Raw genomic sequence first — 22,298 nt, forward strand, 5'->3', positions numbered from 1 at the left:
AATTTTATTTAACCTCAGGGTATCTCTGTGTAGTCTTGGTTGTTCCAAAGCTTGATATATAGACCACACTGCAAACTCACACAGAGGGCCTCCAGTCTCTGCCGCCCAAGAGCCTGGGGATCAAAGGAGTGAGCTACCACACCCAGTTGTGACCATTATGTCTAAAAAAAAAAAAAGGCTTGCAAACAATGAAGCTAGGCTCTAGAGATAAGAAAATCTAGGAAGCTGGATTTAGCCTGCTTCAAAAGTGTCCTTCCCAGAGAACGGGAGGATTTATGGATGTCTAGTCAAAGGCCTGTGAAGACAAGCAGAGACTGGTCTTTGCAGCCAACCCTGAGAAAACCTCTAGCCACAGCAAGTTGAAAGAGGCAGGCTACAGTTTTCACAGAAGCCCTCAGAGAGCTTGTGAGTGTGTAGCCATTGCTTTATACTTCAGATCTTCCAAACTGTGAGAGAATAAAATCCAGCTGTTTTAAGTCACTGAATTCTCAGTTGTTTGTTACGGGTCCTGAAGAAATAAATTCAAACTGAAATAAAGTCATTCATGTTTTAAATATGTCCTTCAAGAATCTTTATCTGTTGGGCGGTGGTGGCTGCCTTTAATCCCAGCACTTGGGAGGCAGAGGCAGGTGGATCTCTATGAGTTCGAGGCCAGTCTAGTCTACAGAGAAAGTTCCAGGACTGACTCTATAGCTGCTGAGAAACCCTGTCTCAAAACAAAACAAAAAAAACAAAAACAAAACAAAAAACAAAAAAGTAAAACAAAACAAAAAACCTCTGTTTATACTAATTGTAATCATCTGTTCCGGCTCTTTAAGAGACAAGCCACACCCACTCCCCTTCTTTCCTGCCCCTCCCCCCCCCACTGAGGCAGGCAGATCTTCCTTCCAGCTTGCAGCCTGACTCTCTTCTTCCCTTTTCCTCTCGGGTAGGCAGCTTCTGTCTCCTCTCTCTCTCTCTCTCTCTCTCTCTCTCTCTCTCTCTCTCTCTCTCTCTCTCTCTCTCTCTCCCCTTTTCTCCCCTTTTCCCTTCCCCCTCCATAACCTACTAAGTAAATGTTTAACCTCACTCTGTATGGCGTGCCTACCCATGTCTCTGTCTCTCGCCCGCCATTGTGTGTCTCCCAGTCCGAGAGACTTGTAGTGTGGTCTCCTACTACTACTACAAGTAGTAGTACGGATAGCGTGCCCATCCGTCTGTCTCTCCTCGTGGCCTGCTGCAGCCACTCAGAGAACTGCACTATCCCTGCCTGGGACTGGCTGCTTAAGGACCCGCTGTCTGCCGCCACTCAGGGACCTGCAGCATTGCTGCAACTGCAGCCGCCAGGGATCCTGCAGCATTTTTTATTTAATCCATTTCACTAATAGCCTGTACAATTTATTCTGCCCACTCAACTTTGATTTGAAAACCCCAGATTTGAACAGCTATGTTCAGAATTTCGAGTAATTTTAAGAACACACAGCCTAAAAATGGTATCTGTGAAGCAGGGGAGTGTCTTAGCTACTTTCTTCTCAAGGAAGAAAACGCCTCCCATGTGGAATCGTTTTTGAGGACTCGATAACGTGCTATGGGGATTAGGGTTATTTATGTAACCCGAGAGTATTCTAACCGGTGTTTTTAAAAACTGTGCACTAAGCATGAAAGAGAAAAGGGGAGAAGGAACTAAACACAAAGAGTTTAGATTTCACCCCCATTCCACACTGCAGCCCGCAATCTGTGAGAGGGGCCTCAAATTCTAGCCTGCAGTTTCGGGTGTAAATACTTTTATTTTGAGCTCTTTCCCTCTCTCATGCTAATGGGAAGGTTTTCAAGCAATCATGAGCTGAAATGGAATCTAAGTGGTAAAAAAGCCCCAGCTAAACACAGAGCGTTATGCTCCCCTCAGCTCCATTCTGAATCACTCTCCAAACGTTTGCCGTGATCAGCCATCCTCCGAGTGAGGAAATGCTGCCAGTTTTCACAGCAGTCAGGGTAAAGGGCCCTGGACTCACCAACTGGGACTAGGAAGGACACTGTGAGCCCAGGGGTCTAAGTCAAACAGCAGGGAGCCTCGGGGGGGATCCCACCCCTGAGAACCTGAGTGTGAGTCCTGGTCACATCACTCCACACTGTGGCACAAGCAAGGAGCGGGGGGGGGGGGGGGGGGGTAAAGCACTTGCTTGGTCCATCCCCAGCACTGCAAAAGAAAATACTTTGAAATTATTTTTAAGAGACCAGAGAGATGGCTAAGAGTGCTTGCTACTCTTGAAGAGAATTCAGGTTTGATTCCCAACTCCCACACTGTAACTCTAGTTTCAAGGCTTCAAGCACCTGCAACTGATACCCTCTTCTGCCCTCCATAGACACCTTCAGGCATGTAGTATGCTCACAGACAGGTAGGCATACACATGTAAGCATAAGTACAAAATTTTAAGAATGTTTTAAATTCTGTGTTTAGCACCTGTCATAGAGCTGCATATCTATAATCCCGGCACTTGGGAAGCTGAGGCAGGAGGACTGTAAGTAATGAAAGGCCAGAACATACAGTGGGTTCCAATCCAGATCCAAATTGAATTTCTATGCCCAAAAAACAATAGAAAAAAATTATGTTAGCTGGATGTGTGTCAGATGCTAATAACCTTAGAGAAGGTAGAGAATTAAAAGTCAAGGACAACCTCCGCTATAAAAAAGACCATGTTTTAAAAAGAAATTTTTAAACTTTAAAAATAAATAAGAGTGTTATATATTTTTATTGTGTGCAACATGATGTTTTGATATATGGCTATATTGTGGAAGGATAAATCACATTGTTAACATGTGCATTATCTCGTATTTATCATTTGTGGTGAGAATATTGCCTTATCAATTTTGAAACATAAAACTTACATGGTTGATAACGAATTTGGCAGGTTGAAACGGGGTCTCTGCAGAGCCAAGGCTGGCCTTGAATTCCTTATTCTTCTGCCTCAGTCTCCAAAGTATTGGGATCCTAAGTGTGTAGCCCCATGCCTGGTTCTAAAATAAATCTTTGTAATTATTATTTGTACGTGTATGTGGAACATGTGTGAGTGAGGCTGTGCCTGTATCATGGAGGACACACGGAGGGAAGAGGACAGCCTTCGAGGGGTCAGTTCTGGCTCTTGCTGGTCCCTGAGGGATCATCAGGCTTGCACAGCGAGCTATGGGTGTTTTTGATTAGTCAACTCACCCGCTCTGGACCTTTGAACGATTCCTCTTTCTATCTGAATTTTCATGTTCTTTGATACAGCAACATTCCTACCATTTTATTTCGAAATTCTCTATAATTAACATTTTCACATTCTCAGTGAAGGGGTGCCATGAGATGCGTGTCTGTGTCCGGCTTATTTAATTTGTTAGAACGGACTTTGGGTTCACCCATGTTATTGAAAAAGGATGAATAGTATTCCATTTTATACATTCACATTTCCTTTAGGCAGTCATCAGCTGATCAATGTTGGGTTCCTTCTGTATCCCTGCTGCTGTGCACAGAGCTGCGGAGAACACAGGAAAGTTCATGTCTCTCCGTCACACTGACTTTACATGCTCTGTGCACTGGTCAGTGCTGGCGCTGGAAGCTCATGTGACTTTAATTTTTGAGGAACCCCCACACTGATTCCCATCCAGCCTCTCTGAGTCTCAACTTCCTCATTTCTGAGATGAAAACAAGAACCTTGCTGGCTACAGAAATCTGCATCATCATTGGCTCTCAATCCTCCCTTCTTTGCGTGTTAGTGTTCTCTGCATTTGCTGTCAGAGCAAGCAACCCTAAGCAGGGTGTAGTAGTATACAAACTCAGCCGCAGTGTTGGGGAGGTTGATGAAGGGGGACTGAGAGTTTGAGACATGCCAAGGCTTCAAGTTAAACTGTCTCAAGAGAAAGAAGAATTCTCTCTCGTTTTTCTCCCACCTCCTTGAACTCCTCAGAGCAGCTGTCCTTCCTATGTTCTTTGGGGCAGAGTGTTTGGTCCTGAAATATAGCTTTTCTTTTCTTTGGTGGGGGGGGAGGTGGAAGAAATGGGGTGGATCTATAGTGAGGATAAAAAGTTGAGGCTCATCCAGAGGAGGTGAGCGCTCAACAATGAAGCTATGGCCCCCAACTCTTTATGTATTTGTTTGCTTTTAAGATATTGCTTTGCAATTTAGCCTTGGCTAACCTTGAATTCTCTTGGTAGTCCAGGCTGATTTCAAACTTGAGTTTCCCACCTCAGCTGAGATTGTAGCCATGAATTACCATTTTTGACCTAAATCTTGTCTTTTCTTTTTATTACTATTTGTTTTAGAAAAGCATAGTCAACCTTTCCTTAAAATTTGGGGGGAGAAAGTTAAGTAAACCCTGGGAGAGCAACAGAAACCGGACTAGGACTCTAGTGACTGATCCACCCCCTTTGTTTTGTTTTTTTGTTTTTTTATTTTTTTTGCCACATAATCTCATTGGGAATATAGAGAGAACCCATCCTTAACACATCTGGCAAACACACATTAAAGTACTTAGCAAAGTCCTTGTCAGACACAGGAGTGAGAGCAGCATGCTTGTCTTTACCTCCTGGCTGGGGCTGTCAGCAGTCAGTTCTTTGGGCAGGTAGGCGACCAGTTGCTGTCAGCAAGTTCACGGGTACCTACTGTGTGCTAACAGCTCTGACTACTGGGGCTGATCTGTTGAGTGTCAAGTTCAAACCCAATGCCCAACTGTGGCCCCAATGCTGGGAAAGACCTGGAAAGTTACTACACCAGGGACCAGAGTAACTGGTACCAATCCAGAGCTAGTGGCAGTCCCATCCGCTCAAAGGGCAAAACACTCTTGGAGACAAATTGGCAGAGTCCTTAGACAGAAGGAGACCAAGTTACTGACTCAGGGAAACCAGACCCTCTCTGGAGGGGCTGAGTCTTCAGAGCCATGACTGGAACATTCTTGGGTGGGGCATTTCACTGAAATGCAAACAGCTTGGCACTTCATCTCTCTCCAAAACAAGTCTCCCTTCTCACGGCCCAGCCATGGCAGCCACCTTGGGTCTGACCACACCTTTAGACTCTTCTGAGGCACTACACTTTACAGTAGCCATGTGATCTCACTCTTGTTTTTCCCAACTCCCAGCCTGCCCTAACCCTTGCCTCATCCTCATCTGGGGCCTTCACGCTGCTCCTACCTCAGTCTACTGAGGAGTTGCCTTCCTGAGGCAGCTCTCTCTACCTCAGGCTCTGTCTAGTGACCCCAGTCTGTACTCTGCAGGAATATATGGTCAACCCCCAAGGAGCCAGGGGAACTAGCAGTGCAGAGAACCAGCTTTAGGATCAGAGTCTAAAATCTTATTTCTATCATTTGCCATTACGTGGACAAGCAAGTGAGTACCCACTGAAAAACTGTGTCCTGGCAGCAAGAGAGTAGGATCCCCTGCCTTTAATCCCAGCACTCAGGAGGCAGAGGCAGGCAGATCTCTGTGAGTTCAAGACCAGCCTGGTCTACAGTGTGAGTTCCAGGACATGCTCCAAAGCTGCAGAGAAACCCTATCTTGATGTCTGGGCCACTCCCTCCTCTACACAACTACCAGATGAAGAGACTGATACCAATTCAACGCCTGTGGGAAAGGGTGCAGCCAAAGTCTTCTGGAACCAGAGAGTTGGCCTTCCCAGTCCTGCTTCTAGGAAGCTGGCACCCAGGTATAGAGAACCTCACAGCTGTGCCTATGATGTTTACTCCCCTGGGCAAAGGTACTCATCTACAGAACAAATGATTCTAGACAGGATCCTGATACCACGACTTAACCCCATGGGGAGTGCAGCTTAAGATCAACCAACCACAGATATGGTGAGAACAAACTAAGCACACGTGTATACACACAAAACTTTGAACATTAATAGGAAAACAGAATGCAAAGCATCCCACTGATGTTTGCATATTTATTAGATGATATAATAGGATCTTGAAATATTTGGTTAAAGTAAATATATTAAAATTAATTCCATTATCCTTTCAGTGATTTTTGTAATAATCTAATTATATATTCTGAATCTACCTATTTGCTAATTCCTAGAACCAGAGAATATCAATTTATATGATCAAAGGGTTAATGTTTCTTTCTATGGAAAACATCATGATTGTCTGTGCACCCTGGTTGTTAGGCTCTGAATGTCACTGTGTGGTTGGGCGTATTTGCAGAGTGTTGAGTGTACAGTAAAAACTAGAAAAGTTGGGTCTTCTTAGGTAAACTATCTCTAAAAACCTACATATGGTACAATGCATGAATATAATCCTCCAAAGCCAAAGAGGAGGGTGCCATGTATAACACTCCTGCTGAGTAGTGCATGCAGCCGTCCTTCTCACTCCTACCCAGGAGTCACAGTGGTCACAGGACCCCACCTGCTGACTCGTCCCTAAACTGAGCTACACAGAGACCTCTTTGTTCAAATACAAATCTTGTAGCAAAAGAGACCCAGTGACACCATGAGATGGGCATTCTCACTGTCTACCTGTGATCTGGACCAGAAATGCAGAAGACAGCTGGATGGAGTAGGAAGAAAGAAGGAAGAGTGGGAGGAGGGGGAGAAGATGGTGATTAGAGATGCGGAGAGAGTCCTAGCAAAATTCTGTTACCTGGTTCCAGTCCCTTCCCTTCGGAAGACCACTGTGCTTTTCACGTGGGTTCCCCAGGACGTGCCTATATCTCTACAGTCGATCTCTCTTTTTACGTTAGCCAGTTTTCTATAAGTCGGTTTTCTATTTCTATAATGAAAGGCTTGAGACTAGGTTGATTTTGGCTCAGAGTTCTGGTCCAAGATTGAGGACCTCTGTCTAGTTAAGGTCTTACTGTGGCAGAGTCCCAAGATGATCACAGGGAACATCACTGCAAGAAACAGGGAGACCACAAGGATCCAGTGGGGGCCCAAACTGATGGCCTTGTCTAATCATAATGATTTCTCAAAAGTGTCATTCATAAACACCAAAGTTGGAGCCAGGATGTGGTGGTGCATGCCTTTAATCCCAGCACTCGGAAGGCAGAGACAGGCAGATCTCTCTGAGTTCTAAGCCAGCCTGGTCTACAGAGTGAGTTCCAGGACAGCCAGAGCTACACAGAGAAACCCTGTCTTGAAACACCCCTGCCAAAAACAAAAACAAACAAACAAAAAAGCCCACAAAGTTAGTCTTTCTTTTTTATTTTCACAATTGGGATTTAATACTAACATGAGTATCAGGAGAGACAACCCATATTCAAATCATAACTATTTAAACTGATTTCTCTTATATATGGTACTAAAAGAACCAACAAAGATACCTTCATGTAGTTTAGGACAGACAAGCACACTTGCTATAGAGAATACATTGTAGGAGTCTGGCGTGGTGGTGGCGCACGCCTTTAAACCCAGCACTTGGGAAGCAGAGGCAAGTGGATCTCTGTGAGTTCAAGACCAGCCTGGTCTGCAGAGTGAGTTTCAGGACAGCTAGAGCTGTATAGTGAGCTACAAAACAAACAAACAAACCAGCAACCAAATGGAAAAACAAGCAAAAAAAAAAAAAGAAAACAAAGAAAGAAAGAAAGAAAGAAAACTACATTGCAGATTGGGTACGTGGAATACGTACGTACCTGGAAGGTGGAAGCAGAATCAGGTGTTAAGGGAGTCACCTCTGGCTACACAGTAAATTCAAGTTCAGCCTGGGCTACAGGAGACCCTGTATTAAACAAACAAACAAAAACCACAGACCCAGAATGCTCTAGTCTCCTTTCTGCTGCTGTGATAAAACACCGACCAAAAGCAACTTAGGGAGAGGAAAAGATTTATTTACTTATACTTCCAGGTCACAGTTCATCACGGAGGGAAGTTGGGAAGTCAGAGGTGGTACTGAAGCAGGAACATAAAGCAGAAATCGCAAAGGAGTGCTGCTTGCCGGTTTGCTGAACGGTTCAGCTTAACTAGCTTTCTTCTGTAGCCCAGGAAATACCTGCCCTTAGCTGTGAACTGGGCCCTCCTACGGCAATGAAGACAGTCAAGACAATTGCTCACCGGCTATTCCCACAGACTAACTGAAGAAAGATCATTGTAAAACCAAGGCTCCTTTCTTTCCCAGGTGATTCTATGTCTGGTTGACCATTCATGATAACAACAATAACAATCAAACCCCAAACCAAACTGAAGAATCCATCACCAATGACATAGCCCTGGGAGACGCTGGTTGTGCAACCGCTGTTTAAACTGTCCCAGAGACGGTGGTTGCACAATCCCTGTCAAAGCTCTCCCAGCCTTGTTCCAGCTGGTGGACTTGATGCCTGCAGCTTTGGCACAGTCTGACTTCTGTGTCTTCTCCCAAGACTGCGGTACAGAGCAGTCTGAAACAAACAAAAGCAAAGCAAAACAGCCTTTGTAAAATAATTCCAATCCAGTAGTCATGTGTGGATCGAATTTTGTTTCTAAGCTCTATGTTCCTCCGTTTCCTTACCTGTGCAATGGAGGTGATGAATGGTCCCCAACCGTGGGGACTTGCAAGGATTGCATGTTATCATGCATGCAGTGTGCACTGCACTTTTCCCAGGGAAATGAATCCACAAGTTATGTCGATGATAACAATAAAATGGGCAGTGAATAGTTTTGCCCTCGCATCCCTCCCGAGCCTCAGTGACCCTTGGCTTGTTACCCATGTGCTCTTGATGCCTTTGTTGAGCTCTGGACCCAAGCCCAGGCTCTGCTTGCTCTCGTTCTCTCTCACCCATGCTGTTTACACCCACCCTGTGTGGCTGCAGGGCTATGGTGCTGCAGCAGGCTGTTCCCTGCAGGTCCCTCGCCACAGAGCTGACCCTCCAGCTCTGCCGTGGGCTTCACAAAGGGCTTAGTTCAGTGACTCTCAACCCTCCTGACACTGCCACCCTTCAATACAGTTCCCCGTGCTGTGGTGACCCCCAGCCATAAAATTATTCCGTTGCTACTTCACACTTGTAATTTTGCTACTGTTATGAATCATAATGTACATATCTGTGTTCTCTGATGGTCTAAGGCAACCCTGTAAAAGGGGTTTCGAACCCCAGGGGTCACGACCCACAGGTTGAGAACCACTGGTTAGCCTTCTCTGCTACCTCTTCCTCTCTCAGCTGAGGCTAGTGCCAGCCCTCTGGCCTCTTCTAGCATTCACTACATCTTCTGGTGATTTCACTGTTTTAAAGTTGGGTGTAGAGGCAGGTGCTTGCAATCCCAATGGTCCTTGGGAGGCAGAAGGAGGAGGAACTTGACTTTGGGTCCAGCTGGGGCTAGTTACAAGCTTGCCATCTCAAAACGAGAACAAAGTCAGGCATGGCAGTTCACACCCAAACCATGATTGACTGAGGAAGAAGGGCTGCCACAAACTCAAGTACAGCCTGGGCTACGTAGCAAAGTTTCAGGCTACCCTGGGCTACACAGTGAAATTTTATCTCACAAAAGAAAAAGACACTGTATTTATTTTACTTTTATTATAGTATATCTGTTTGTTTTGTTTTGCTTTTTGAGACAGGGTTTCTCTTGTAGCTTTGGAGCCTGTCCTGGAGCTAGTTCTTGTAGACCAGGCTGGCCTCGAACTCACAGAGATCCACCTGCCTCTGCCTCCTGAGTACTGGGGTTAAAGGTGTGAGCCACCACTGCCCGGCTATTATGGTATACTCCTTATACTTATTTTACTTCATTATTGTTAATTTCTTCCTGTACCTAATTAGTAATTAAATGCTTTCACAGGGATGTGTGTGTGTGTGTGTGTGTGTGTGTGTGTGTGTGAAGAACTAGTGTATATAAAGTTGGTTCTATTTGAGGTTGCAGGCATTCACCTAGCCTTTCCTCCATGTGTAGAGGAGGACTCCTGTTTGCACACACAATACACAGTGCATGGATTCGTAGTTTCTTGGATGCCCTGCCTCATAATCCCCCGGCCTTCTTACAAAACCGAAGTTCCAGAGTGAACCCTTTCTGGAGTCTGGGTCACAATCTGCGGGCGGGGACTGAAGGTCTGCATCTCAAGCAAGGCCCCCACCAAAACAATTGCTATTTTTTTTCTTTCTTTTCTTCTCCTTTTTTTTTTTTTTTTGAGATAGGATTTCTCTGTGTAGCTTTGGAGTTTGGAGCCTGTCCTGGCCCTAGCTCTTGTAGACCAGGCTGGCCTTGAACTCACAGAGATCTGCCTGTCTCTGCCTCCCGGGTGCTGGGACTAAAGGCCTGCGCCACCACTGCCTGGCACAATTGCTATATTTTTAAGTTGTGAGTATCAGGGTTGGGGGACCACCTCACTGCATACCGGTTCAAACTCTGGAGGTTATTTGTGTTTGGTTCCTCTTTGTATTAGTGCCTCAACCTACACATAAACAGTCTCATTTTCACAAGATTATTTTGAGGATTGATATCGTGATGCTGTGTTCTATGGCTTTGATAAATGCACACATTAGTCTGACAGCTTCCTTTTAGAAGTTTCGGGAAATTCTGCATAAATTATCACATCATCTGCAAACAAAGAATTAGGTGTTTGCTTTACAGCAGGATCTCACTGTGCAGCCTCCTACCTCAGTCTCCTGAGCGCCTGCGTGATAGGGATTTGCCTGCCTCAAGAATTAGGGTTATTTTTCTAAATGTGTACCTTTTATTTCTTTCACTTGCCAATTGCATTGATTGGCACCATCACTGAGTATTGAAAGGGAGTGATCAGAGAGCCCGCTTTCCTTTTTTCCCATCTGAAAACAACCGGGCTTTGTCTAGTACCATCACATACCTGGTATTTTATAACATGCCTGGCATACAGCAGACACTCAAGCAAGATGAACTATAGTAAAGTTAGCTGATCTACAAAGAGGCAGGAAAGAGCGATTTCATTAGGACCTTGCCCATCTATTTAGGTCACAAGCAAAATCATGTAGTTAGCAGGGAGAGGAATAATTTCAACTGTAGAGTTCTCTGGCGGAGTTGAGGAGCTTAGAGGTGAGCTGTCTGCTGTGTAAGTGAATAACAGCCTTGCTCATCCAGCGAACGGATCCCAACCTAACGGGACTGGCAACTCTAAAGAGGGAAGGCAGATCAGGCTGAAATGCAGTGCCAAGCCAAAGCGCCCTTGTTTGTCTTCCTCTTTAAGAAGAAGGCCTTGGAAACAGGGAAGTCTGCCTCTGTGTTAACACAGGCCTATAAAGCCTGGTGAGCACCACCCATGTGACGGACAAGATAACACATTGTTACACCAGCCACTAAGCATTAAAAAGCTCAAGGAAGACTCATTTCCTTCTTCTTTTTCTTTTTTAAGCACACACACTATTTATTGGCAGCGAAGGCCCAGGGACTCATTTCTTCTTGGATACGCCTACAGACAAGCCCCGGTGGCAGTGTGCTGACCTCGGACACAAAGGCCCCAAAAGTGGTGCAGCCCGCTGTGGGCTCTAATTTCAGTCGCCCCAGGGCCTCACATAGTGTGTTGTCTAGACCATTGGCCAGAACCTGGCTATACTTTCTGTCTTTCACATCCTTCTGTCTAATCAAGCACGAGTCTGGGACCTTGTACTGTCAGGGATTCTATGTGACGGTGATCATCACACGCTTCACCTCGTCCTCCGTGAGCTCTCCAGCCCGCTTGGCGAGGACAATGTCCGCTTTCCTCAACACCACGTGAGCGTGTCTCCGCCCCACACCCTTAATGGCAGCGATGGCAAAGACTATTTTCCGCCGACCATCCATGTTGGCGTTGAGTCCTCCTCGCAAGATGTGCTGGGACTTCTCAGGGATCACATGGCGTTGACACAGTTGGCTATATGTAGGCCTCCTGTGGAAGAGGGAGCAGAAGTGGAAGACTCCTTTCAAACATAAATGTTTTCACATCTATTATCATCTTGGGGTATGGGGAAAAAGAGAAGGTTAAAGAGTTGTTGCAAATAAAGTCCCACATCAGAGAATGTAATATTTTGTGCATAACTATGTACTAAAAATTGGGACTAATGCAATTTTTTGGGACTCAAATACAAAACAGAAAACAAGTGATCAAAGTGAGTCACACAAGAAATCTTTGTAAAAGTCACACTACTGTCAAAAAGCTTAAAAAACAATAACCCCTGGGCAGACAGCAAGAACTCAAAATATTAAACATCATTCAATATTTTAAATCTCGGGCATTTTATATTGTGTGGTCAGCGAAATACAGCTGGTAGAAGGTGAACGAAGAGAAGGACTGGGAGAAGGAAAAGCAATTGCACATCGACGTGGTGATTTGCTGTTTGTGCTGCAACAGATGAAGCTTGCCTGAAGATCAGAGTGCGGAGCTAGCCACACTAGTCAGTCAGAGAGACCAGGCAGTGGTGGCGTACACCTTTAATCCCAGCACTTGGGAGACAGAGGCGGACGGATCTCTATAAATTCAAGGGCTACAGGAGATTGAATCAGTCTGAAAGAGAGAGTTCACACCTTTAATCCCAGCACCAGGGAGGTGGAGACAGGAGTGATATGGCCGCACAGAGAAAGGAATATAAGGCAGGAGGAGACAGGAGCTCAAAGCATTCACTCTGGGGATTCATAGGACAGGATCTCCCCTTTGTTCTGAGGAGAGGTAAGAACGAGTGGCTGACTGCTCGGCTTCTCTGATCTTTGCCTTGTATCGCCCTATATCTGACTCTGTATTTTTATTATTAAGAACAGTTAGAGATTGTGGTACATGTCACAGACAGTGATGCCTCTCTGTCCCATTCTGTCCATAAAGAATTGGCAAAGCTGGGGTCTACAGAGTCAGAAGGAATTACATAAGCCCTTCCGTTATTTTACTTCTCCAGATGAACAGAGTAGCAACCTATCAGCCAATGTATCTTACCTCCCGTCAAAGGCCAGCCTCAACAGAATTCATACTTTCCCGGATAGGAGCGTGAGGATTAGAATTAATAAGCAAAAGGAACTGAAATATGAGAGAAATAAGAGACAGACACGTAAAACAGCATTGGGAGGGAAATTCAATAAATACTGAATTGCCCGTGGTTGATCTTCACATGCTTATATACTTCACCCACAAAGGGGCGTGGGAGGGTGACGCAACAGACTTTATTAACATGATATAAGGAACAGACTTGAATTCTCTGACCTCTGGTCCAGGGGGAGCAGGTCCACCTCTATACCCTAAATACTAATTAACCACATCCTAGGTCAGGATCGCTTGCTTGTAGCCACATCTGTTGTCAACAACTTTGGAAGAGCAAAAATAAGTTCAAACTCTCTGACCTTTAGTCAGGATGGAATAGGCCCATTTCTGTGGCCTCCACAACCTCCAAAATTCTCAAAGCCGTCGCCGTTGGTGGTGCCATCTTGGAGCTGTAACAGTAGAGTCTACCCCAAACTGACTTCTGTCTTCAGACCACTTCTGAAGGGCAGGGGTGAATTAATAGTCACCAGCATAGAAAGTCAACAGATTGAATAACGAATCTAGCAAGAGTCTCTCCAAAAGTTTTGTTGGTTAGCAATCACAGAGAAACACAAATCCAAAAAGCCGCACAAGGCAAATAACTGAACTTTGATTGAAGTTGCCTTAAACCATTTCCTCTGGGGGAAAAAAGAACACAGAATAAACAAGAGAAAACTTGTATGACTTTGCCTCGTATCCGTACTTCTTTTTCTTTTGATTCTGATTTCTCACTGCTTAAGACTGGAGGGTTTCCAAAGCCTACCTGAGACAATATGGTGCACTTAGAGAAGCCTGCCTTCCAACCATTCCACCCTGGTTTCTTTCTTCCCTCACACACGTTTAAATGATCGTGGGCTTATTCTGTCAGCATCAATTTGCAAATAAAAGCAGGCTCACGTGCACATAACATACACTCTTCCCCAGTCGTAGCTCTCTCTCTCTTCTAAGCAGCCAAATACCCTGCCATTTTATGCTTCTTCACCTTGCTTTTTTGCTTAACAAATAATTCTGCAGATCGCTGCATATCTGTAGAGAGAAATCGTCTCTCTTCTTTTTAATAGCACGGCAGTTTGAAGCATCTATGCGGTCCCTTAAATATATTAAAGAAGTGGGAACTGTAACTCATCAGGCTTAATTTGACTACCTCTGGCTTATCTACCGCAAATTTCAATTTGGGATCATTTACCCCTTACCCCCTCCCTCCATTACCTGGCACATGCAGGGAGCACCATACCTGCTTTCCATAACTCCCTCAGGTTAATTAGCAGGCTTTGGGCTAGAACAACACCAGGGTAGCGCCTGTGAAACTTCCAGTTGGGAAGGAGCGAACATTCTCCCTTTTGTTTCTGGGCACTAGGACCTGGGCAGTCACCTTCATCAGCGGGCTGATGTTTACCCGAACACAGTGTACAGAAATCACCTCTGCTCCCATTTGAAATCAGCTATGGAGCGACTTGGCACCGGGCCCAGCTGCAGAGCTCTGACACTTGGATGTATATCTGGTCTACTCTGTTTTAGGGGGCACATGGCTCATTTGAAATCAGGCATTGCTCTCCGGACGAAGGCTTCCATCAGAGCAAACTGCTAATTTGGTTATGCTAAACACAGGATGCAGTGTAAAGACAATGACCGATGTAGGAAACTCTGTAAGCCAAGCAAGCACAAATCTTCATGGCATCTGCTGCCTACCCAGCGTCCTCTCTACCATCCCGATCCGATGCCACTGGACCCCTCAAGTCAAGGACATCTCAGTCACGTAACCCCCAAACTGGATCAGCTTAAACGTGATGCTTTAGTCTGTTGTGTGTGGCAAATGTGTTGAGGGACAATTTGAACTTACACGTTTAAGATTAATTCAGAAAAGAAAGTTAAGTCAGACATGGATATGACTTTTTTTTCTTTTGTAGCAAATTTTTATAAAAATTGGTACTACAGATGGACACGGTGGTAGTCACAGCACTTGGGAAAGAAGGAATCAAGAGGATGAGCCCGCCAATTGCACATAGTAAGACTACGGATTAAAAAAGAAGAAAAGGCGGGGGCTTAATAATAACCTTATGCGACAAAATAATGTTCCTAGCCACTTGTGAAACTATTTTTTCAAACAATAGCTTTTTCCTCACTCTGAAAGCAATGCTGCCTTACTCTTCAATGTTTAACAAACACCTTTGTATTTGTTACTTTTCTGTTGTTGGTGGAAAACACCTTGATCTAGTAACTTGGAGAGGGAAGAGCTTATTTGGGCTTACAGCTCTAGAGGGTTAGAGTCCATCTAGGTGGGAAGGCAGTCATAGTGGCTGAGCCAGAGGGAAACACCTGGTTGTCAAAGATAACCATGAGACAAAGAACTAACAGGAAACAGACAGAGGCTACAGACACTCAAATTCCACCCCCAGAGATATATCTTCTCCAGCAAAGCTCCACCTCCCAACACTGACAACCTCTCCAAACGGAATTACCAACTCAGGGCCAAGCATTCTAATATCAATGGCAGGGGGTACGTTCTCACTCAAACCTTGTATCCTGTAAAATAGTCTCTCTTTACAGATTTATACATGCCTATTTTGTTATACACGGAGACATGTAAAAGGTAAATAATTCTTGCTTGTATTTGTGAAAGGCAAATGCAGCCACTGTGAATAACTGAGCATATTCTCTTTCAGAATTTTTTTTCTGTTATATGACCAGTGTAGTGTCTGTACATCTTGTAAGAGATGTGGACTAAAAGTGATCAAATCTAAGGCTTTATATATCAAAAGTAAAGTTATACCTTTCCGAAGAAATTATCTATTAAATCTAACTGATATAATGCTGGGATATTTCAGTTTCTGCATAAGTTAGAAAACTTCCTACTTATCACCATCATAGTGGAATATTATTTGAACTATGTAAAAATGTGCTACGTTTATCTATGCTGCAAAAATATTTCTTTAACTGTGTAAAAGTGTGTTACATTTGTTTATGCTGTGTTTGTTTAATGGTGTAAGAATGTGTTACACTTGTTTGTGCTGTATTTGTTTATGTAAAAGATGAGTTGCATTTGTTTCACCTTGCCTGCCTAAGGCACCTGATTGGTCTAATTAAGAGCTGAACAGCCAATAGCTAGGCAGAGAAAGGATAGGCGGGGCTGGCAGGCAGAGAGAACAAATAAGGGGAGAAATCTAGGAAAGGGGGGAGTAAAAGGCCAGAATGGGGGAGGAAGAGAGGGATATGCCCAGGGCAAGAAGCTAGGCAGCTAGAAAAGCAGTGAAAGTAAGATACACAGAGGGAAAGAAAAGCAAAAGGTAGTTAAAGAGAAACAGATTAATTTCAATTAAAAGAGCTAGGCAGAAATGATAGTAAGTTAAGCTGAGTATTCAAAACTAATAATAGGGCTGGGGAGATGGCTCAGAGGTTAAGAGCATTGACAGTTCTTCCAGAGGTCCTGAGTTCAAGTCTCAGCAACCACATGGTGGCTCTCAACCATCTGCAATAAGATCTGGCCTCTCTTCTGGGCCATATCTTCTGCAGGGATACATGTTAGCAGAACACTATATGCTTAATTGATAAATAAATCTTAAAATAAAAAACAACCTAATAATAAGTCTCTGTGTCATGATTTGGGAGCTGGTTGGTGCCCCAAAAGAAAAAGTTTGATACATACCATCACTTACATTTTGTGGTTATTATTGACATGACAGCCATATTTACAAGATGGGAGGAGCAAGGCTTCCTTTTAAATCTATTATTTGATTATAATTCTATTTTTTAAAAATATTCATTTTCTTTGTAATGACAGAGGGTTGTGCACATGAGTGTAGTTGCCTGCAGAGTCCAGAAGAGGGCACTGGAATCCAGAGAGCTGAAGTTGCAGTGCAAGTCATCAGACTTGGTTGCTGAGACCAAACAGTAAGCATTTTTCACACACACACACACACACACACACACACACACACACACACACACACTTTATTGTTTCTAATGAAGCTGTACATTTTCCCTACTTCTTTTCCTTCCTCTCATTTCTCTTTCCACTCCACCCCACCCCGCACTTCTCCACACTCCCAATATACTCAGGAGATCTTGTCTTTTTCTCTTTCCTAGGTGAATCCATATATTTCTCTCTTAGGGTCTTCTTTGTTGTCTAGGTTCTCTGAGATTTTGGACTATAGGCTGGTTATTCTTTGTTTCATGTCTAAAATCCATTTACAACTGAGTATAAATTATATTTGTCTTTCTGGGTCTGGGTTACCTCACTCAGTATATTTTTTTTCCTATTCCCCCATTTGCCTGCAAATTTCATGATGTCATTGTTTTTTACAGCTGAGTAAATGTACCACATTTTCCTTATCTATTCTTCAGTTGAGGGGCATCTAGGTTGTTTCTAGATTCTGGCTATTACAAATAATGCTGTATGAACACGGTTGAGAAAATGTTCCTGTGGTATGATTGAGCATCATTTGACTATATGTCTAAGAGCAGTGTTGCTGGTTCTTGAGGTAGATTTGATTCCTAATTTTCTGAGAAATGGCCATACTGATTTCCAAAGTGGCTCTACAAGTTTGCATTCCCACCAGCAATGCAGGAGTGTTCCCCTTATTCCACATCCTCTCCAGCATAAATTGTCATCAGTGTTTTTGATCTTGGCCATTCTGACAGATGTAAGATGGTATCTCAGAGTTGTTTTGATTTGCATTTTCTGATGTATAAAAATGTTGAGCTTTTCCTTAAGTGTCTTTCAGCATTTTGAGAGTTCTCTGTTTAGGACTGTGAGAGTAAGCATTCTTAACTTCTGGGCTATTTCTTGAGCCCTGATTGTGATTCTTTAGCATAAGAAGCAGATTAAATGTCTCATTCCCTTTTCAAGCTTCCCTGGCGTTACTGGAATTCATATTCACTTAAAGTCCAAGAAAGTGTTCTTTGCCTTAATCAAAGATGACTCTAACTCACTCATTAAAAATACTCCAGGATAATGACCTTTGACTGATTTCTCTTCCCATCCCCTTCAGACCATGAGTGTGTATTTGCTGCAGCAGCTGAGATGTGGCAGCCCTGGTTCAGGGACCAGTGAGAGCAAACTGGCCTTCAGGAGCATTGATCGAGGACCTCATCAATTCACATCCCAGACAAAGGTCAGCACAATTAGATCACTTTAATTGGAATGAGCTTTTGGAATGCTAGACTAACAGAATGGGTAAACCACCAGACCACATTTGCTTTAGAACAGAAGTCTTGCTCAGTGAATTCCTCTAAATGACCGTTCCCTTTTTGTACGGTTAACTTAATAACTGACTACACAGAAACATGCCACACAGGAATTGCTCCTGAGGAGAGCCCTGTACACAAGACCTTCCTGTTTTGCTGGGAAATCTTTTTTAAAGGTAGCTGTTTGGCATATCAAATGCAATGAACAATTACCAAAGTTTTGTTTTAACTTGGGGTTACATGGAGCTGTGGATAAATTGGTTTCCTACCTTTTGCGGTCCTCATTCAGAGTGTATAGACCTGAAGGGGACATAAGCCATCAAATATGAAAATATTTAATACCTTTCAATATAGTTGGAAATATCTGCACCAGAAAGTTAATGTCTCAAGCTCTCTAGAATTTATTTATTTACTTCTACATTTGATTAGTTTTCTGAGGCGAGGCCTCCCTATATAGTCCTTGAAGGCTTGGACTCAGTATGCCACCCAGACTGACCTGGGACTTACAGCAATCACCTTGCCTCTGCTTCAGCTTCAAGTTCACTATTAACACGAGCCTTACAGAGAGATAACATGAGGGAATAGGTTTATTCCTAAGCACAAAGTAACTCAAAACCCCAAGACCCCTTGTTCAGAAATTAATTTCAAGAGAGCAAGACCAGGGTCTGAAGAAAGACATGGCTCAGCAGTTAAGAGCGCTGGCTGCTCTTTCCAGAGGACCCTGGTTCTGTTTCTACCACCCACATGGCAGCTCACAAACTTCTATTATCCAGTAGAGCCAGCGCCCTCTTCTGGCCTCTACAGGCACAGAACATGCATACGGGCACAGACATACATGCAGGCAAGAACATCCATACACAAAAAATAATAAAATGTGTGTGTGTGTGTGTGTGTACAAACTTAAAGAAGGCAAGAGCAGAGTGTCAAAGCAAGCACAGGCCCTGCTGTGAGCTGAGCTTTTTTGTGACTGTTCATGTCACATGCGCATGAGGCCAGCTCCGCCCTGTTGCAAATCCTTTTTCTTTCGCTGCCTTGAACCCTTTTTTCATGCGCTGTGCTGGGATGCCGGCTGATGTTGGCTTTGTCAAGTTGTTCAGTTTTAGGTAAGAGTCTCAGCATTGCAACTAATTTATCAGGGAATCCCTAGGGGCATATTATAATACGGCCAAACAGATTTTCTTTTCTTTCTTTCTTGTTCTACCCGACCCTCCTCCCGCCGCCTAATTTAAAGGCAAATTTACCGGTTGGCTTTAAATGAATAAATAGTTGCACATTGCTAGCAAAAGCTGGAGGCCAATATGGAGCATCCCAGAACCCTAGCCCGAGAGCCTGCTGGACAGCCAGGCAGTCCCTGCCACTCGCTGCATTTTCCTCAGGGGCCACAGATCTCCGTCGTCCCTGGAAACCCCTAGGGAGATGCTCATTCTGGGAAACCTTCCTTCTGTCCCTCTGAGGCAGCGACATCCCCATCTGAAACAGCTCCCTGCACCTCCCTGCCAGTCTTGAGGCCACCCGGACACCGGGGCCTTCCCAGCCCGGTTATCTCGGGAGCTCTGCGCCCGGTTCCCAACTCTGGAGAGCGCGCTCACGCCGCCTTCCCGGGTCCTCCAGGGACAGCGTGAGGCCGTCAGTGCCGGGTCACCCAGCCCGTGCAGCCCGGAGTCCGTGCCCTGCTCCACACTCGGCGCTCCCGGCCGTGGCAGCGCCGGGGTCCCTGACACGAGCGTGCTGTGCGAGCGCAGCGCCCCCCGTGGCCGGGCCGCAGGCAGCGGAGCTGGGAGGCGGTGCCGGGCCGGCCCCCTCCCGGGTCGCCAGCGGTGTCGCTCCTCCGCCCGCCCCTGATTTCCTCCGCTCGGCGGCGGCGGCGGCGGCGGAGGCGCCTCGTGCGCGCGGTTATTTATTTATTTCCGGGCCCAGAGCGCTTATAATGGAGCCGCTGTCAGCAGAAGCTCCTGCTGCCGCCGCCGCCGCCGCCGTCCCTGTCCCTCCTCTCTTGATCCCCGGCAGATCTTTGTTGTGTGGGAGGGCAGCGGGGATGGACTTGAGCTTGCGGCTCTCCTGCTAGAGCAGCCGCGCTTGGAGAGGGCGCCGTCGCCGCCAGCAGCCGCCGCCCCAGGCCCCGCCGGCCGCGGCCTCCGTCCCCGCGCCGCGCTCCGCGCGCCTCCCAGCACAGTGCCCTCGCGGCGGCAGATGAGTGTGGGGTCAGCCCACGGCGGGGACTATGGTGAAATTCCCGGCGCTCACGCACTACTGGCCCCTGATCCGGTTCCTGGTGCCCCTCGGCATCACCAACATAGCCATCGACTTCGGGGAGCAGGTAAGCCCGACCGCGCCCGGTGCGTCCCGCTCGCCCGGCCTCGGCCTTGAACGCCCGACGCTGGGGGGGATGCGGGAGGAGGGGAGTCACCTGCTCCGAAAGCCCCTTTACCCTGGAACATTTGACATGGCTTTGCAGCTTGCCGAGGGTGACTTTTTGCAGCACCCCGCTCCCTACCTCCGCAAATATTGGAGACTTTTTCCAGCTTTCTCTGGAAAATGACAAGCGACGGGGTGATGGGGAACATCACCTATAGAAGGGGGTTTCGTGCTCGGGATAAGTATTATGTAATTTGTGATTATGTAAACCTCGGGCCCAGAACTCCATGTAGTTTCTAGTAGCATTATGAGTGCTGGCTTTTTACTTGCACTCGGTTGGTGGTGATAGTGATGGTAGGAGAATTTGCCCTACAATGTCTCCAAGTTGATTTCCCACGTACTTGCAATTTTTTACGTTTTCGCTTATAGCCTAGAATAAGGTTTAGGTGCCTCGCTTAGCGGACCACTGACTATCTCTACTTTAAGGTTTCTGTTTCCTTTTTTTCTTTTTTTTCCCCCACCTCCTCGGAGCGGTAAAGAACAGGACCACATTTCTGGTGTTGTCTTCTCGTCCTTGTTTCTTTTTCATATTATCCCCGTGTGGCGTCATTGCCAATCTGGTGCTGCGGACTCTCCAGCGGCTGGGAGGCACGGGTACCCCACACTTTGCCTGTGGGAACTGTTTTATGCAGGGCTTCCAGGCGGATGAAGTTACATTCTAAAGCCCGGGAGAGCATTTGGGGATGGGAGCTGCATCTAAGAAGTCTAAGGCAGACCTACTTTTGCAAATGGGCTTCTTCCCCCCCCCCCCCCCCCACCTTGCTTCAAAGCAGTAGGATAAGCGCTCTTTTGTTCGTGATGGGGGATCCTTGTGTTTGGGGATGGAGGCGGGGGAGAGGAATTCTAAACAGTTACTGGGTAGGCAGGTGTAGTCATCCTCTCTGTGGGGAGTGGTGATTCACGTGTGAAGGTGAATCGGTGATCCAGAAGCGCACGGAAAACCAAGGATCTTCTGCTTCCTATGCCTTGGAGTAGAAAGCGCACGATTATCAAAACATGTCATCAAGACCAGGGAAAGCGTTTTAAATGTTTCACGGGTAGGTTTTGTTTATAATTATAAACTAGACTGTGGCTGAACTTTTCGGGCAGAAATTTAGACTCACTGAAGAGTTTGGGCACCGCACGTCGCTGATCACATACAGGACTCACACAAGGGTCTCTGAGCATGTGTGTTGTAGGGTGCCCAGTAGGAAACCAGTCGATCTATTCCTGGCTTCCAGATTCTCTGCATGAACAGTATAGGCTTCTTTGTCATTTTATAGCTTGTGGGGGAGGCAACACAGTGGAGTATTCTAATTACAAAAACTGTTCTCAGCTGGGCCTGGAGGTACTAACTGGGCCTCCCAGGACTAAGGAGGCAGAAGCGGGTGGATCTCTGAATTCAAGGCCAATCTGGGCTACAAAAAAAGTGCCAAATCAGCTAGGGCTGCAAAATATATGACTCTGTATTAAAAACAAAAATCAAAAAACAAAAATACAAAATGCACAAACCAATTTATTATCACATTAAAAATATTTGACAGTCTTGAGAAACAGAGATGTATGGAGTTCTCCACTGAACAAGAAATGTATGTAGAACAAAATCACTGTTTTAAAAATAATATACATAAGCCAGGCGGGTAGTGGCGTACTCCTTTAATCCCAGCACTTGGGAGGCAGAGACAGGTGGATCTCTGTGGGTTCGAGGCCAGCCTGGTCTACAGAGAGAGTTCCAGGACAGGCTCCAAAGCTGTATACAGAGAAACCTTGTCTCAACCAAAACAAAACAAAACAACAATAGTTTATATATATATGGTGTATATGTATATATACATATACATATATATATACATTATAGC

At 45.4% G+C, this 22,298-nt stretch overlaps 1 protein-coding gene and 1 pseudogene across 1 annotated transcript in view; one reads left to right on the plus strand and one right to left on the minus strand.

Annotated features, from left to right (window-relative positions):
* Nucleotides 1–11,269: 11,269 nt before the first annotated feature.
* On the minus strand, nt 11,270–11,777 carry LOC125414934 (small ribosomal subunit protein uS13 pseudogene; annotated as a pseudogene).
* Nucleotides 11,778–19,928: 8,151 nt separating this feature from the next.
* Ankh (ANKH inorganic pyrophosphate transport regulator) overlaps nt 19,929–22,298 on the plus strand; it is a 133,757-nt gene continuing 131,387 nt past the window's right edge. Inside the window, exon 1 of the mRNA XM_085676593.2 lies at nt 19,929–20,362. Coding sequence (XP_085532719.1) covers nt 20,267–20,362 — 96 coding nt within the window. The 5' untranslated portion in view covers nt 19,929–20,266. The remainder of the gene's footprint in view (nt 20,363–22,298) is intronic.

The sequence above is a fragment of the Myodes glareolus genome, chromosome 15, assembly GCF_982192425.1.
Source record: "Myodes glareolus chromosome 15, mMyoGla1.1, whole genome shotgun sequence".
NCBI classification, from domain to species: domain Eukaryota; kingdom Metazoa; phylum Chordata; class Mammalia; order Rodentia; family Cricetidae; genus Myodes; species Myodes glareolus.